Below are 15,792 nucleotides of genomic sequence, written 5' to 3'. Positions count from 1 at the left end.
TCCAGATTAGAGTCTGCCGCCCTTACTGCTGTACTGCACTGTCTCTCAGACACTGCTTCTTAATGTTTTAAAGGGCCCGCGATGCCCGCTAATTTTTTTTAATCCAATACTTCTCCATTGGAACACCTATGCATCTAATCATAGAAGCATAGTTCTTTTCTATTAACACCTGTTATGGAATCACGAATCTTAATACTTTAAAAAAAAATCTTGTTTCTGATTTTTTTTTGTGGGGGGGACTTTAGAGAGGCATGCTTTGTGTGACAACTTTTGGGGGGGATTCTTTTTGGCTTTGCCTGCACACTTGTATTCCTATTTGTTTCTCCAAACAGTTCACTTAAAAAAAAATCCCATCCCTGGGAGAAGGGAGAGGTAGGCAGGTGCAAGGGCAGGACATAGGAGGTGTGTCGGGAAGCAATGAGGAAGAATGACACGGAGAAGGATTTCCTGCGAAAGACCTCTCGAACAGAGGGGAATCCTTTATTTATACATACACGTAAATCATTTCAAATAATCCCGCGAGGTAGCGTGGAGCAAACTGATAGGCTTCAAGTAATCCCGCAAGGTAGCGTGGAGCAAACTGATAGGCTTCAAGTAATCCTTTTAACATATGAGGTAATTGCTGTGCTGTAGTATCCTGATTGGTCTAGGTTAGATGCAGAGGTGCAGCCTCAGAGAGCGTGGTTTGCCAACGCCCTCAGGCCGAATCTCTACATCTCCCCCTTTTTTGTTTTAAGGCAATGATAAGCCCGATACATGTTTCGGCGCTGAAAAGTTTCATGGGATTGGCAACACATTACCCATATTCTATCACTGTGATTTTTGGGTGTCCAATTATGAAATGCCGAATTTTTTGCATGACAACAAAAACAAAGACCTGGCATTGTGCGCTGCTATCGAAATTGTTGAAAGCGCTTAACTTGTGAAAAGTTCCCCGCAAATAACTTTGATTTGTCTACATTTTGTAATTCAGCCAGCACCATCTCAGGTGAATTAAAGGGAGTGGGGATAAATGACATAGAAGCTACCGACAGACGGGATTCATAGATTAAAGACACATTTTTCCCATGAAATTGAAACATATAAGCAGTATGGCGGACCCAGTGATTAGGCGCAGACATATAATGCGGAGTGGCAACCCCACTTGGTAAAAACCCACACATACAACATAACCAAATAACAACAGAATTAAAATGTAAGGCTGTTATAACAGCAGCAAGAAAGTTTTCCAGAGTTTCTGGAAGTCCTTGGTCCTTGAGTTGCTGCTCGGCTTGATCAGACAGGCCCTTTATTGCCCCCCAAGTCACTGGGTGGTTTGGATGTCTTCCCTCCCCGTTTTCTCTTGACCACGGGCTCCATCTCCTGCAGCTGCAGGTTGAACTGAGGAATTGGGTTGCTTAACCCCTGATGCCAACCATTAAGTGCAGGGCGGACACAACAAGCAGGAACCCACCCAGAGGGAAGGGCAACTGCTGCGTAGCCCCAGCCCCAGGTAATCAATGGGACTGGCCCGTACCACCTCGGGTCTGGTAAATGACGGTATTGATCCTGGGCCCGAGGAAGAGGGACGTCGGTCTGGAAATGATGCTGAGTCCTAGCTAAAAATTGAGAATTAAAAGAAATAAGATTAAGATGATTTAGAGTAAACAAAGTACTTGAAAGCAGGGATTCCTTGTCTAAAAGGGAAATCCCAATTCCCCCTTTTTGTTTTAGTTTGTCGAGCATGCGTTTCAGGGTCCCATTGGCACGCTCTACAATAGCTTGACCCGTGGAATTATAGGGAATTCCAAAGACATGTTTGATGTTCCATTGCGTGCAAAACTGAGCAAAAGCTGTGGAGCAATATGAAGGTGCATTCTCTGTTTTTAGGGTGCCTAGAACACCCATGACTGAAAATGCTCAGAGTAAATGTGCATGGAAGTGTTTTTCTTTTTCTCCTTTTTGCATGGTAGCAAAGATGTACCCAGAGTAGGTATCAATGACTACATGGAGATGCTTCCAAGGGGAAAAGGGTGGAAAAAGAGTGACATCCATCTGCCAAACTTGGTTAGCTCCAAATCCACGGGGGTTCACCCCAGTAGTCGGATAGGAGGCCTGATTAGCGCATAGTGGACATTGGCGCACAATAGCCTGTACTTCTGCCAAAGGAAGGTGGAATCCCCTGGCTAATGCCTTTGCATTTTGATGAAGCAAGGCATGACTCTCAATTGGAGAGTGAACAACAAATGAAACAAGAGAATCAGCTCAAGCATTTCCTTCAGTGAGAAAACCAGGAAAAGGCTTTTCACATGAGCTACATACATTGGAGCTGTTCACTGTTACAGTGATTTTTGTACAGCTAAAAACACACTTAATAGTTGTTCATCACATACTGGAGACAAATATGAATATTCAGTTACAGATAAAAGATTACAGAGATACAAACTATCAGAATTTAAATTAAATTAAATTAAATAGTTGAGACTCAGAAAGACCAGGGCCAATACTGCTGCTGCCAGTTCCAACCGGTGGCTGATTATCTGCGGACCTGTAAACTTACTGTACCATATACCATCTGGTTGTTGCCAGATTAAGACTCCTGGTGAGGGAGATCCATCGGTAAACACCGTCTCTTGGGACATCAGTAATAACCCTTTTCAAAGAAAATGACAACTGAAAACATTAGAAACAATGTAAAGCAAATACTCATTTGGAAGGAAACCTGGAGGCTTAGAGCTTTCATAGTGCTCAAGCATTGGACCAAACAAATTCAAAGAAAGAGAGGGACTCCACGAGGCAGTCTCATCTCCTGTTGAGGGCTGGAATGGCTGGAGCGCCAAGAGAGAGCTAATCTCCACACATTCCAGTGACAAAACAAACAATTGACCTGTGAAAGATTAGGCCTGTCTGATATAAATCAGGTATCCTGAGTCAAAAACAAAATTGTAGGTTCTCCTTTAAATAGACAACCCAAAAAAATTGACCAAAAGAAAATATTCTAACTGCTAATTACACATTAAAAAATTGATGTAATAAAAACTGTGGACACATTCCCCAAAGAGGTTCTGTGCCTTGCTTTTACCCAAAAGGTAGCAAAACATAAAATAAAGACAAAAGGATTTTGTCTTATATAAAAATTTCTACCTCCATCGTAGCCAGGCATTTCCCTGACCTATAAATATTACGCAGCTAGACAGCTCTGACTGATAAAGCTCTATTGAGACACAGCAGCATTTCAGTGAGCATACTTCCTAACTGCTGACCAAAAATTTTAAGACAGAACTCCACTCCCCCCCCTTCTTCCTTGAAGCGGGGGTCAGGAATCCAAAGCTAAAGTTCTTCCTGGGCTGTAAACAAAGGATCATTCCTGTGCTACGGAAAACCTTTTAGTTGTGTAGATTAGTGGGTGATAGGTAAGAAAGCAAGATAAGTTTCTAACTAAGCTCCTAGCGTAGGAACTGGAAAAAGAGAGCCTGATTCCAAATCGCTAAACAGCACTCCTGCTACTGCAGCTGGAGGCTCTACCAATTACAGCCAAATGTTAAATTTCCAAAGCACGTTGTAGAAGAGAAGAAAGCTGAAAAACTAGAGAAAATGCATACTTTGTAAGAGGAACAGAAATTTTAATAAGGTCAGTTACTAAGAATTAGTGATCCCTGATAAAGATCGTTGCAAGCATCTGGAGAATGAACAATATTCCCGAGGGCTTTACCCTGAGTCAAAAGAAGCTTGGTAGTCACCTATGCCAAAATCCCAGCGAGATTTTATCATGCTTGCAATATCTGGATCACGGCCCAAACCCTGAATAATGCATCTATTTTCTGAAATACAGTTTTCTTTAGCTAATTTCTTGAGCAATTCAGCTTGGGCTTCCTGATTATTAATCTGTGCCTCTGTAAGGTGCTTGATGAAATCAAGAAAGAATTCAGAGACTTTCTGCCTAACATTAGTGATCCCCTCTATCATTCCTTGAAAATAAGAGGATTGTAAACCATTTTCCTTTATAGCCTTGTTCAACTCACGCAGAATTGAATAGGGAATGGCTTCCCACGTTAACGGGATCTGCCTGTTTTCCCCTTCCCCACGTGGTTCCCCCCTCGTTAAAGGAAAGAACGCTGGGGTTTCTCCCTCCCAGTCCTCAGAGAGATCGAGCTGACCGGCCTGATGGGCAGCTCGAATCGCGTTAACGATCTGGGAGTGGCCCCCAGTCCTTAATGGCTGCAAGGCGACAGGATTGGGAGCGGTCAATGTAATGGCCACTGGTAAGAGAGTGGGATAGGGAAGGGGTGAAGGTGCAATATTTTTCAATAGCAGATTTCCAGCTTCTGGATTCATGACTTCCAGCGCTTTGTGTACTTTCTGCCATGTCAATAAGATCAGCATGGGAGCATGGGGCTCTGCCTTTAACTCCCTCCCTATTTTTTCCCAGTCTCCTAGTCTTCTGGTCCCCGCTAAAGGGTACCACGGGCACTGGCAAGATACTTCTTGTATCAGTTCCCGGAGGTCCTTCACCGAAATCACCTCTCCTGTGCACTGTCTCACTGCCTGTTGCAATTCGTCAGCATGCTTTACCTGTTCCTTAGACAATGATTCCCCCATACTCACCAGGGAGCCGTAGCTGATCGTGCACGAAGACTCTTTTTCTGGTCGCGGTGAGCACAGGGCCTGGAATCACGTCGGGGGTCACCACTTGTCGGGAAGCAATGAGGAAGAATGACACGGAGAAGGATTTCCTGCGAAAGACCTCTCGAACAGAGGGGAATCCTTTATTTATACATACACGTAAATCATTTCAAATAATCCCGCGAGGTAGCGTGGAGCAAACTGATAGGCTTCAAGTAATCCCGCAAGGTAGCGTGGAGCAAACTGATAGGCTTCAAGTAATCCTTTTAACATATGAGGTAATTGCTGTGCTGTAGTATCCTGATTGGTCTAGGTTAGATGCAGAGGTGCAGCCTCAGAGAGCGTGGTTTGCCAACGCCCTCAGGCCGAATCTCTACATCGGTGGAGATAGCACTTCTTAGCCTCCAGATATATTTTTTTGTTGATGGCCTGCTGGTAGCTCTCCTCTGGCTCTTGCTTTTTAGTTTGGGGAATCCATTTTATGCGATTCCCCAACTAGCACTTTAAAATGGAGGATGCAGCCAGCCGTTTGCTGCCCAGACGCTGGATGTTGGTGATGTCATGTGGAGCAGCCGGAATATAACGTCTACCTAAGGTAAGGATTTTGCTACATTTAATGGGTTCAGAAAGGCCCTTAAATCTAGTGATTTGGGCCATGGAAAGACAAGAAATATGTTTCTACAAACTAGATAAAACCCAATTTTGCAGAAAATCTGGAAATACACACACACACACGGGAAAGGTTAACCCCCTGAAATAAGGGGAAATGGATACTTTCAGTGGCTGTTGCCAGATAACCACAACAGCATTTTCAAGGCTTGGTTTCTGTTGGTAACTGATAAAGGGGGTAGGGACTGCTTTGGCCTTTGAGGAGGGACTTGTTGGAGCAAGTCCCAATAGCAGCCATTAAGCAACTTGGTACCACCTGCCTTGTATGACTTACCTAGGTCCAGCTGCTTGCTACTATTTAACAGGAGCCACTCCATGAAAATCAGTATGGTAAAGTGGTTAGAATTTCAGATTTAGATGTGAGGCGCTCTGATTCAAATCCCTATTTTACCATAGAAGCTATCTGAATAAAACTTGGTTGGTCTTAAGGGTGCCAAGGTGTTCTGGGTGTTCTTGGGCAAATTATATGCTCTCATCCAAACACAGGGCTCCCCATCCTTTGTGAGTCTGCAGGCACCTTTGGAATTCTGACATATGAGGGTGGGCACAGCCACAATAGTGGAGGAAATGCATATAAGACTATATTCTTCAGTGCCGTGATCTACTATGAATGGTTACATCTCAGTGAATTCAGCCTTTGATTTCTGAATAAAGACGCATAAAACAGAATTTGAAAGAATTTCTGAATAAAGATGCATAAAACAGAAGTTGAAATCTCTGTATATTGAGTTTAATTTGACATTAAAACATGTACTTATTGTGCATGATCGTTCCTGTTGTAATTCAATAGAATTGCGCAGGGGGCACGTTTTACAAAGGAAATGGGGTTTCAGTTTTAATTGCCTATGAAAACTTTAGACATTGTAAAAACTTGTTTATTGGATGTATTATATTGTTTCTGTTTCATGGTTTTATAATTGTGTAATCTCGTTTTATTGTATTATGTTAAAGCAGTCGTTATTCCAGTATCTCAGTGAGAAAGGTGGGTGCTAAATGAAATAAATAAGCAAGCTGGTTGAGGAAGGCCAAAGAATGATACAAAGTCTAGCCACAGCAAATTGTACTCAGTTGCCCCTTAATTTTTGAGACCAGCAGAAAAGACTGTACTATAAAAAATACAATGGGCTCTAATATCCAACCCCCCCGGCAGCCCCGCCAAGGCTTCCCAAGACCGCTGTGAGGGTGTTTGGGGCATGGGCGAGCTCAGCCAGCTACTTACCGCCACCCTGGGCAGCTCCATCATGGCCTTGCAAGGTTGCAGCAACGCTATTGGGGCGGGGCGAGCTTAACCAGTCTCTCCCTGCCAACAGCACTACCCAGCCAGCTAGCTGCACTGTGGACTCACAAGGCTGCAGCAAGGCTGTTGGGGCAGGGGGGAGTTTGGCTGGGCGCTCCCTGCCTCCTGCGCCCCGCTGGAGCTTTGCAAGGCTGCTCGGAGTAGGGGGAGCTCGGCTGTGTGCCACCCACCCACCCAGCCCTGCCATGGCCTTGGTGAGTCTTTTTGTAGTGGGGGGAGCACTAGGAAGCAGTCTGCTCCCCTCACCACCCCCATAAAGCCCCGCCGAGGCCTCTGCAGGCCTCAGCGGGCCTTTTTGTGGTGGTGGGGAAATGCTGGGGGGGCCTCTGCCCCTCTCCACACCGCCTTGGGCAGCCCTAGTGGGACAGCTGACCTGATGAGGTCCAACTCGTCCTTCGACCCCTTACCAGCTTTATCATAATGGTTACTGCTTTTGCCAGGCAGGGAAGCTCCCTGCCATGCTTTCAACCATCACCCTCCTGGCAAATATGCCTCACTTGTTGCCGGGACCCTTAGTGCTGCAGAACAGTGGTGAACTTAAAAAAAAAGCTTTCTAAGCTTTAAAGGAGTTTCCACGCTATGGAGCAGTATGGAGGTAGCTCTCCAAACAGGGCAGTGACTCTTCCTTGAGCCCCGCTGCTTTGTGCTATGTTGCAGGCCGGAGCTGGAGGCAGCTACCTGAACACGGTGCCATCGGCTGTTCTCCAGTCTGCCTGAACATAGTGTTCTGGCCATATTTTGATGAGCAATGAATTTTATGTAGGAAGCCCACATGTAGAGAATTGCCCTTTTCTTTGTAGCAACAAAGAAAAGTTTATCTTAGCTTGGATGGAATTTTTAAAAATTGCAGACTTGCAGTGGGGGGTGCTTCCGGAAGGTGATTGGCAATCTGTGCCACATGACATTGATTGACAAGCCAAAACAAACATACAAAAAACAGCAGGATGTCCTGACTTCTGGCCCATTGGCTGCCTCATGTGGAAGCATAAATCTGAGGCAAGATGGGGTGAAGCAAGCCAAAGGATCCCTTTGTTGTTGTGGGGAAAATCAGGGCAACTGGCCCCGAGCCAAAAACCAGGTGGCAGCAAGGCATAATGTCTCCCGTGTGGTAGACATCCAATAGAGGCCGCAGTGTTCAAAGTCCTTAAATATACTGGATACATCCCCCACATTGCCAGACCTAAGTTTGCCGTTTATGTAACTGCATTGCTAGGTGAGGTTAACTTTTTCTTCAATTGACTATCTAAAATAACCTGAATTAGGGATGGGCATGAATATCCCCAAAAGTGGTTCGGTTCAGAGCATCTCCTGAACCAAACCCTCACCAACCTAAGTGCCGCATCTCAACTGAGCCAATCCAACCAGTGAGCCACCATCTGGAGAAAGGCAGTGGGAACCACCCTAGAAGGGACTTCCCTCTGACCTTTTCCCTAGCCACAGCTTGCCAGGGCCAGGAGAAAAAGGGGTGGGGGGAGAACATTCAGGAAGGGTTAAATGAGTGCGATCCATTCAACCCATCAATTTCAGTTTGCCCTATTTCAAAAGTGGGGGAGCAAAACCAAGATGTTTAATGGCTCACAACCATTTAAATCTAACAGCTGACCAGATCTGCTGGCCAGCTATTAGATTTAAATGTCTTGAAACTATTTCACTGGTTGGTTTTGTTTCCTCCCCTTCAAAGGGAAGAGCAATACTGAGAGATTTAATGACTGATAGTCATCTGACTTGGTTGGGCTCACTTCCCCCTGCTTTCAGGAAGCTGCAATACAAATTGGTTTAACAGCTTACAGTCATTTAAACCTAATCACTGACTGGGTCTGCAGGCAACTAGCAATGGAGAAAGAGGCAATGGTGGCATAAAGAAGCAGCAGAAGAAAAGGGGGACCAATTGGGGTGGATATAATTTCCCCTTCCTGATGTGTTTTACAAGTCATCAGCTTATTATAGCTAATTCTCAACAAGATCCCAGATGTGGATTGTTATATCCAAAGATTGGGGCCATGGTAAATGTGGTGGGGCATCTATATATTCATAAAAAACTCAGATCTTTTGAGAAAAATGTGTGGAGGGGGATTTACAGAAAACCCAAAACAGTTCTAACTTGACACTACATAAGCCAGGCAGATAGCTGGGCAGTCCAGAGAGTAAGCAAAAGGGGATGAAGAGGGATGTGTTCCCCTCATAAGCTTTGTGGATGACCCAAAAAATATAGTCATGAGCAGGGAATGAGGAGAATAACTCTCATGTTAAATTTTCTGAGTTTACATTAGGATTCTATATATTGTTCTCTACTGAAATTTTAACAATTGGATTTATCTGGAACTGTTCTAAAATGTGTCTTATAGACTTCACTCCACTATGTTGATTTTTATCTTTACTTTTCTTAACCAAAGAATTCTTGTATTCACCAATACATTCTAATATTAATGTGAGATTTTGAATTTGGATATTATGACACAGTTTACTAATTTGCCATAATTTGCTTTTGCCTTATATCTCCACAGTTACGATGTTTTTTTTTTCATTTAGTCTGAGGAAAACTGCATGCACTTGAAATCTCACACCTTGAATAAATCTTTGTTGGTCTTAAAGGTGCTATTGGAATGTACTTTTGTTGTGAAGCCCTTAGATCACCATGGATTCTTTATATGTTTGGAACATATAATAAGCCACTAAAGTGAAGCTTGTTCATTTTTCCAGTGTGACCATTATATCAATACAGAATTAGCATGAATTAATTAAAGTTATGGTAGGCACCAGATCAGTAATTTTTTATTTGAGGCAAAGAGTGTCTTCCAAATGCTGTAAACATGGCACAACCTTTACTTGCGATCCTAAATATCATCAACTTGCTATTTTTACTTATTTTGATAACAGAATAAAAGCTTTGCACCTGTATTCACCTTAAATCAATTTAAATGCTATATTAATATATTTATGCACGTACACATTTTTTGTAACTCTATTTGGGATATACTGGCAGAGGGTGGAATATAAAGCCCTTTGATTCTCTCTGCAGATAGTCTGTTCTTTCTTATGTTCTACGTAAAATACCTTACAGTGCCAAATGAAAGCAGGAAGCAATGTTGTGATGTTCAGTTTGTACTGTACTCCTGAGAGTGAGAGACAGATACTTGTAATGTAAGAAATTGGGCTGGGGATAAAAAGACATCTTTGAATGGGAGAAACATATGCAAACCCCGTGTCATTCTGCAATGAAATCACTGAACAATCAGACTGAATGATTCACTAGTAGCTTTGATCACCAAAGTATGCCTAGGTGTTCATCTGATGAATGTACCAAAGCAGAAATGAGAGGATTTGTGTTTGAAATTTGTAGTAATAAATGAAGTCACTGTTATACAGCAAATTTAATTGTATGAGTTGTATTTCTGCTGCAAAATTAGAATTTATAATTACTGCTATTTGTTCTAATTTTAGGGACCTGGTTTCAACCGGTGGAAAATGTTCTCATAATTGTCACCATGATATTGGCTGCTATTTTTTATTTGATCCAGTTAGGTTTTGTGGGTAAGTTCTACGTAATTTTATAAAAATTGGAATTTTGTAATAATATTTTGCTTGCATATACCAAAAGGAAATTCTGAATTATTATTTGTTTCCTGATGAAAATATAATTTTTAGCAGCGAAACATTTCATTGGTTTCAGTAGATGAAACAAAGGTAACAATCTGCAACTTTTTTCCCCTAGAGAATTTGAAAGGGTTATAAGTCCTGACTTGGATGGCCTAGACTAGCTCAGTATCATCAGATTTCAGAAGCCTGCATGACAGAGCTGTTGAGGTCACGAAATTAACACAGAGAAAACTCTGGCTTCCCTATCCACAAAAATATCAACCGACTACTATTCTTGCTTTTTATGTGAAACATCAACATAAGGGGCAAGAGTCCTTGCTCCCTCCCTCCTTGCATGTCTGCTAGCAGGGACAGGGCCAGGGCCAGCCCAGCGTGACACAGTGCTGTGCATTGCTGTGCTGGCCCCGCCCCCTCCAATCTTCCGAGGCTGGAGGGCTGGAGCTGCCTTGGAAGATTGGCAGAAGCGGCAGCAATGCCAGAACACTGAGTGTGTCTCAGTTCTCAGGCGCCACTGCCGCGGCCCATCTACTGGCATGGTCCCTGGAGGGCAGGACTGCTTATGTCATGTCCATAGACTTCCAGTGGAGGGACCGCGCCAGTAGATGTTACACATCACAAACACCAATTCACCCTGCAAAATCAGGTTCCTGCTATAAAATTAAGAAGGCAGTTTAAGAATACAGTGTCAATGTTAAGTTAATTGCATAAATCCTGTTGTTAACTGCCCTGAGCCAACCGGGAAGGGCGGTCTATACAAATAAAGTTATTATATTATTATGCATAATTAAGCTAAGCAATGTTGGCCCTAGTTAGTACTTGGGTGTGAGACCCCCCCTCCCCCCAGAAATTCAGGGCTGCAGTGCAGTCAAAGGCAATGGTGAAGACCTCTTACCTTGTAAACTGAATGGGATTGCCTTAGATAGGCTGCGACTTGAGGGCACTTTCCACCACCATCTTGTACAGCTGTGTTCATTTAAGGAGAAGAGAGATTTGGGAATGAAGAGTTGGGACTTGTGGCAGAGCTTTTTCTAACCAGCACTTGCAAGTTATGGAATTCCCTGTCCCGATAAATGTGATTGGCATAGTCTTTACAGGGATTTTTAAATTTACATACTGGTTTTATGATATGCCATATTTAGCTAGACTGCTTCTTGTACAATGGCAAATTAATTAATTAAACTAAAACACATCAACAAATGGAAGAGCATTAAAGAGAAGAAGTGATCTATTCTATTTTATGTTTCTCTTTTTATTTAGAGATTCAACAAGCCATCTTCTTCCTGTTCCCCCAGTCTTTCCTTACATTTTATTGACGCCTATTCCTCCAATTCTCATGGTACATAGCAAAAGAAGTTCTTTGACTTTAGTGAACTCATAACAGAAATGCAAAGTGCGGCTTCCCCATCTGTGATGCTCTGGTAGAAAGAATCACACTTTTTAGAGGTTCAAAGCTTCTGCTAGGAATAATGTGTGAGTTCTAGAAGACATACTGCAACCACTCATACCTTTTGGGTATCATTTCCAGGTGTCTGCCAGTAAAATAGCTGGGAGGGTGGGTGTGCAATCTCAGAGCCAATCCTAGGTTCCAGATGTGGAGCACACTTGTGAGAGCTTGGTAGACAGTATTAATAGGATTCCCCTTCAGTACTGAATCTCATTTGTCTCCATTTTGTGGTATTCATCAGTGTTTGAATGAGCTGAGTCTTCTGTTTACAAAGTTTAATAGACAAGATTTATTTGTCCAATTTGTTCTTAAAAATTGCACTTGCCCTGATAACTCCAGCGTAAGCACTTGAGAACTCTGAGCATTATTTATAATACTGTGTAATTTAAAATGTCACTCATGGACCAATGCTTTTGTACCAGTCAATGTGAACTTTGAGGGAATTTATAATGCAAGACATGGATCTTCAAAGGCCACTAATCACTTTAGACATCACTTTATACACAGTATATATTATTAAGCTTAAAACAACCCTATTGTATTGCAGAATACTTACATCTGTGTGATGTAATTTTTCATGGGGAGGCTAACACAGTGTCTCTGAACATTATTTCATGGCATGCTGCTTCCATAAGCATTTAGTGTGGTAACCAAGGTTCATCCTGAGCATTTCCAATTTATTGCTGTGCTTCAGAAGTAAACAAAAAACAACTGCACTGGAATATTAGAAAACTTGGCTGTAATAAGAAGGAATTACTGTTGACTGTTCAAGCTTTTAAATGCTACTCTTTAGAATTGTACATACAAGATTGCTTTCTCATTCATACCAAAAAGCATGCGGTGTCTTTTCTAATTCATGCACCAGCCACAGTGAAAATTTTGGAATAAAAATGTACCTGACAGTTTGTTAGAAGTGCCTAAGGCAGAACAGAACACAGCTGGTGATAGTGAGCTTACAATTTTTCTAACTTCCTCTCTTTGGAAGATTCCCAAACTGCTACGTGAACCTATGAACTATCAGCCTTTGAAATGAACCACTTCTGTAGTGATGTTAATTTAACTGAATTTTTAAAAGACAAGCATGTTCAGTTGAAGTGGAACGCAGAATTTAGGGTCTGAGTTTTCTCATACATGAATTTGATTGAAAGTGAATTGAACTTATGTAGAGAACTTATAGTTTGAAACAGAACCATAAAAATGCCTGAAATAAATGCTTGACATAAAAGTGCATGAAAAGGAATCCTTCCTTTTTTAAAAAAAAAATTTTTCCTGGTGAAAGCCAGTGTTACATAGCTGACAGCAATACAAAAGTTACTGGACTGGACTGAGGCCAGAGAGGCAATCAGACATTTAGGTTCTACCAAACAAAATGTATAAAACACAATTTGTTTGTGAAATGAATAAGCCTCAAATTCCTTTCTATCATCTCATATACAAGAAGCTGCAAATGGAGACATCCTGATTTAGAAAATGTTTGGTCTCACTTCGGTTTGTTGAGATGTGCACATTAAAAATGTGCTTTAGCCTCTTAGAGGTTGTTCATTTCCCTGTTATAGATTAAACCAGGAATAAACAAAGCCCAGATTTGTTAAGATGCTTGCATTTGAATGGCAGGACAAATTAAATTTAGATATGTTCTGTCCTTACTGAAGCATTTTCTACAGACATTATTTTAACTTTTTAAATGTTTGATTGTTTTAAATTTATTTTGTATTTCTTTAAGCAATAAAATATGGCATCCCAGTTCGAAAGAAGATCACCTTGACTATTGCAGGACTAATAGTCATAACTGCTGCTGTGATAGGCTATGTTCTTTTAGTCCCAGGTAAGTGTCAACAACTAAGATGGCTTGGCATAAATAAATAGTTTCTGAAATAAAGTACTTGAGCCTATAGCTTTTAGTGTATGCATTATAAGGAAGGAGGGTTCTGTATTGCATGGTCAATGGGGGGAAAATCTTGTATTCAAATAAATGTTGGAAATCAGAAGGTGTTCCCTTTTACATAAGAGTAGGCAGAGGGAAGGAAGGGGAAAGGATATTTGCAAGCCTGATGTCTGTTTCCAGTTTTGCCTGTGGTGAAACTCCAGAAAGAAGCATTATTTAAACATGACCTAGATTTGCATGTGCAGAATTTGGCAGACTTCCACTTGGCAACTGCAGGCCCTTTGTAGAAAATCTCTAGGCTCAACCATTGCTGATACTGAGTCAGGTTGGGTGAATGGGCTGGGTAGCAATAAACCCTTCTCTGTGCATGGTTGTAGTTCTGACTCGGGGTGTGCAGCAGATCCAGATATAATAGAGTTGAAAAATATTGGTATTTCTGGTTTTCCGGATACTAAGTAGCAGTATGGTATTTGGATTTTATTTTTTAGAATTTCTGATATTTGGCTCCATTATTCCCTATGCAGAATCTTTCTAGGGTGCTAGTGGGGTGTTTTTGATGGTATTGATGTCAGTATTTATTTGCTTGTTTATTTATTTCACTTTAGCATTAAAATACAGTAATTAAAACCTGTTAAAAACAAGTCATCTATTACCCAATAAAACTTATCCAGTACCATTTATGTAGCAGTATTTCTATTTTTTTTTCTATTTAGTTGAACTCATGATGTCATAATTTTGGGAGGTATTATAGATACCCCCACCTCAGTTAAGGTCAGGTGTACTGTACAGTTCAGTTATGTAGGCCTCTGAACAAGTTACCCCCAACTGCCCTCCTTTATTTTCTATGGAGGAAAAAAAACCACTATGAAAAATGAATCAACTGAGAACCATCGAAGGCTATTTTGAGTTATTGCTAAACCCAACCAATACAAACCTGAAAATATAAAACTTGGGAATCGTGATCTATGTAAAATTCAAGAATCCAAACCTCCAAACCCATATGAGCCTAGCCCAGATCAACTCCAACGAAGAATATATGTCTTACAAAATAGGGGAAAAAATAGTTGAAACTTACAGAATCTTACCTAAAGTGATCTGACAAACCCAGGAGACACAGAAATGCTTTGGGGGGAATGCAAGGGGGTCCAGTCCATCTGGCTCCCAATATTTCTGATTAATGCCAAATGTTTCCAGGAGTTTTCTGGATCCATTTTTGTTATCCTAAGAACTAAGCTGAGCCCTGCCAGATCAGACCAATGGTCCATATAGTCCAGTATCCTGTCTCACAGAGGGGGCAGCTAGTTTCTCTGGATAGCCAACAACAGGCATAGAGATTATGCTTCCCCTGATGTTGCTTCCTGGCTTTGAATTTAGAAATTCCCTTCAGTCAGCATAGCTAGTAGTCATTGATAGATTTATCCTCCATAAATCTATCTAATCCCCTTTTAAAGCAGTAAATTCCACATTTTAATCACTTTCTGTGTATAGTATTTCCTTTTGTCTGAACTGAACCTGCTGTCTACCACTTTCATTGGATGCCCTTGAGGTCTATCCTTAAAAATCCCACTTATATTTGAGAGACCAATAAGTTTATTTCTATACATGACTGTAAGTAAGCCCTGGATAAGCAAGAACATATTTTCCCCACAGATTCACTTTAAAAGGTCTCCTGTTGAGCCTAGCTTTCTACCTGAAATGTTGAGGAGTTACTATTAGAATTAAGATTAACGTCATGACATTTTGTGATTGGCTGCACCTCCTGAGGCAGTTATTTTATGATTGTGCCCATCATACAGTGTCATATTTCCAAAGGGGCTTACAGGCTAAAAAGATTGGGGTCTTCTGTATTGGCACTATGACCTTTTATCCACTGGAGGTTTCATGCCAGGCTGCCGGCTGGAGTTTTAGTCATGGCATATTGCCCCAACTCTTCCTGCACCAGCATGGGGGAGCATTTGGCCTGGTGTGCCTCATCCGCCCCTGATTTGTGCTCCCGCATGGGAGCTGGGGCAGTGAAGTTCCCAGTGCATAAACGGTCTATATATAAAACATAGACACCGTTTAATATTATATATAGGAAGCATCTGGTTTTGTGTTCTCTTTTGGCAAATGTTCATTGCTTGGCTGTTTAAGTTTTATCGTTAAAACATTAAAAGGCCTAAATAAATATAGTGGAAAAAATACCATAATACTTATCTAAAAGGCCTGCAATGGAATGGGGGCATCTGAAATAAAAATCCAGTATTCTAGCTTGGTATAGTGGTTAGGAGTGTCTCATCTGGTGAGCTGGGTTTGATT

At 41.7% G+C, this 15,792-nt stretch overlaps 1 protein-coding gene across 3 annotated transcripts in view; it reads left to right on the top strand.

Moving 5' to 3' along the window:
- The window catches only part of CD47 (CD47 molecule), a 55,185-nt gene that overhangs the window by 13,754 nt on the left and 25,639 nt on the right, over positions 1 to 15,792 (top strand). For all 3 annotated transcript variants that reach the window (XM_077342141.1, XM_077342140.1, XM_077342143.1), the window contains exons 3-4: positions 10,010 to 10,099; positions 13,333 to 13,434. In XM_077342141.1, coding sequence (XP_077198256.1) covers positions 10,010 to 10,099; positions 13,333 to 13,434 — 192 coding nt within the window. The remainder of the gene's footprint in view (positions 1 to 10,009; positions 10,100 to 13,332; positions 13,435 to 15,792) is intronic.

Source organism: Paroedura picta, chromosome 6, assembly GCF_049243985.1.
Source record: "Paroedura picta isolate Pp20150507F chromosome 6, Ppicta_v3.0, whole genome shotgun sequence".
NCBI lineage: Eukaryota > Metazoa > Chordata > Lepidosauria > Squamata > Gekkonidae > Paroedura > Paroedura picta.
Note: the sequence above shows the minus strand (reverse complement) of the source record. Positions and strands in the feature narration are given on the sequence as shown.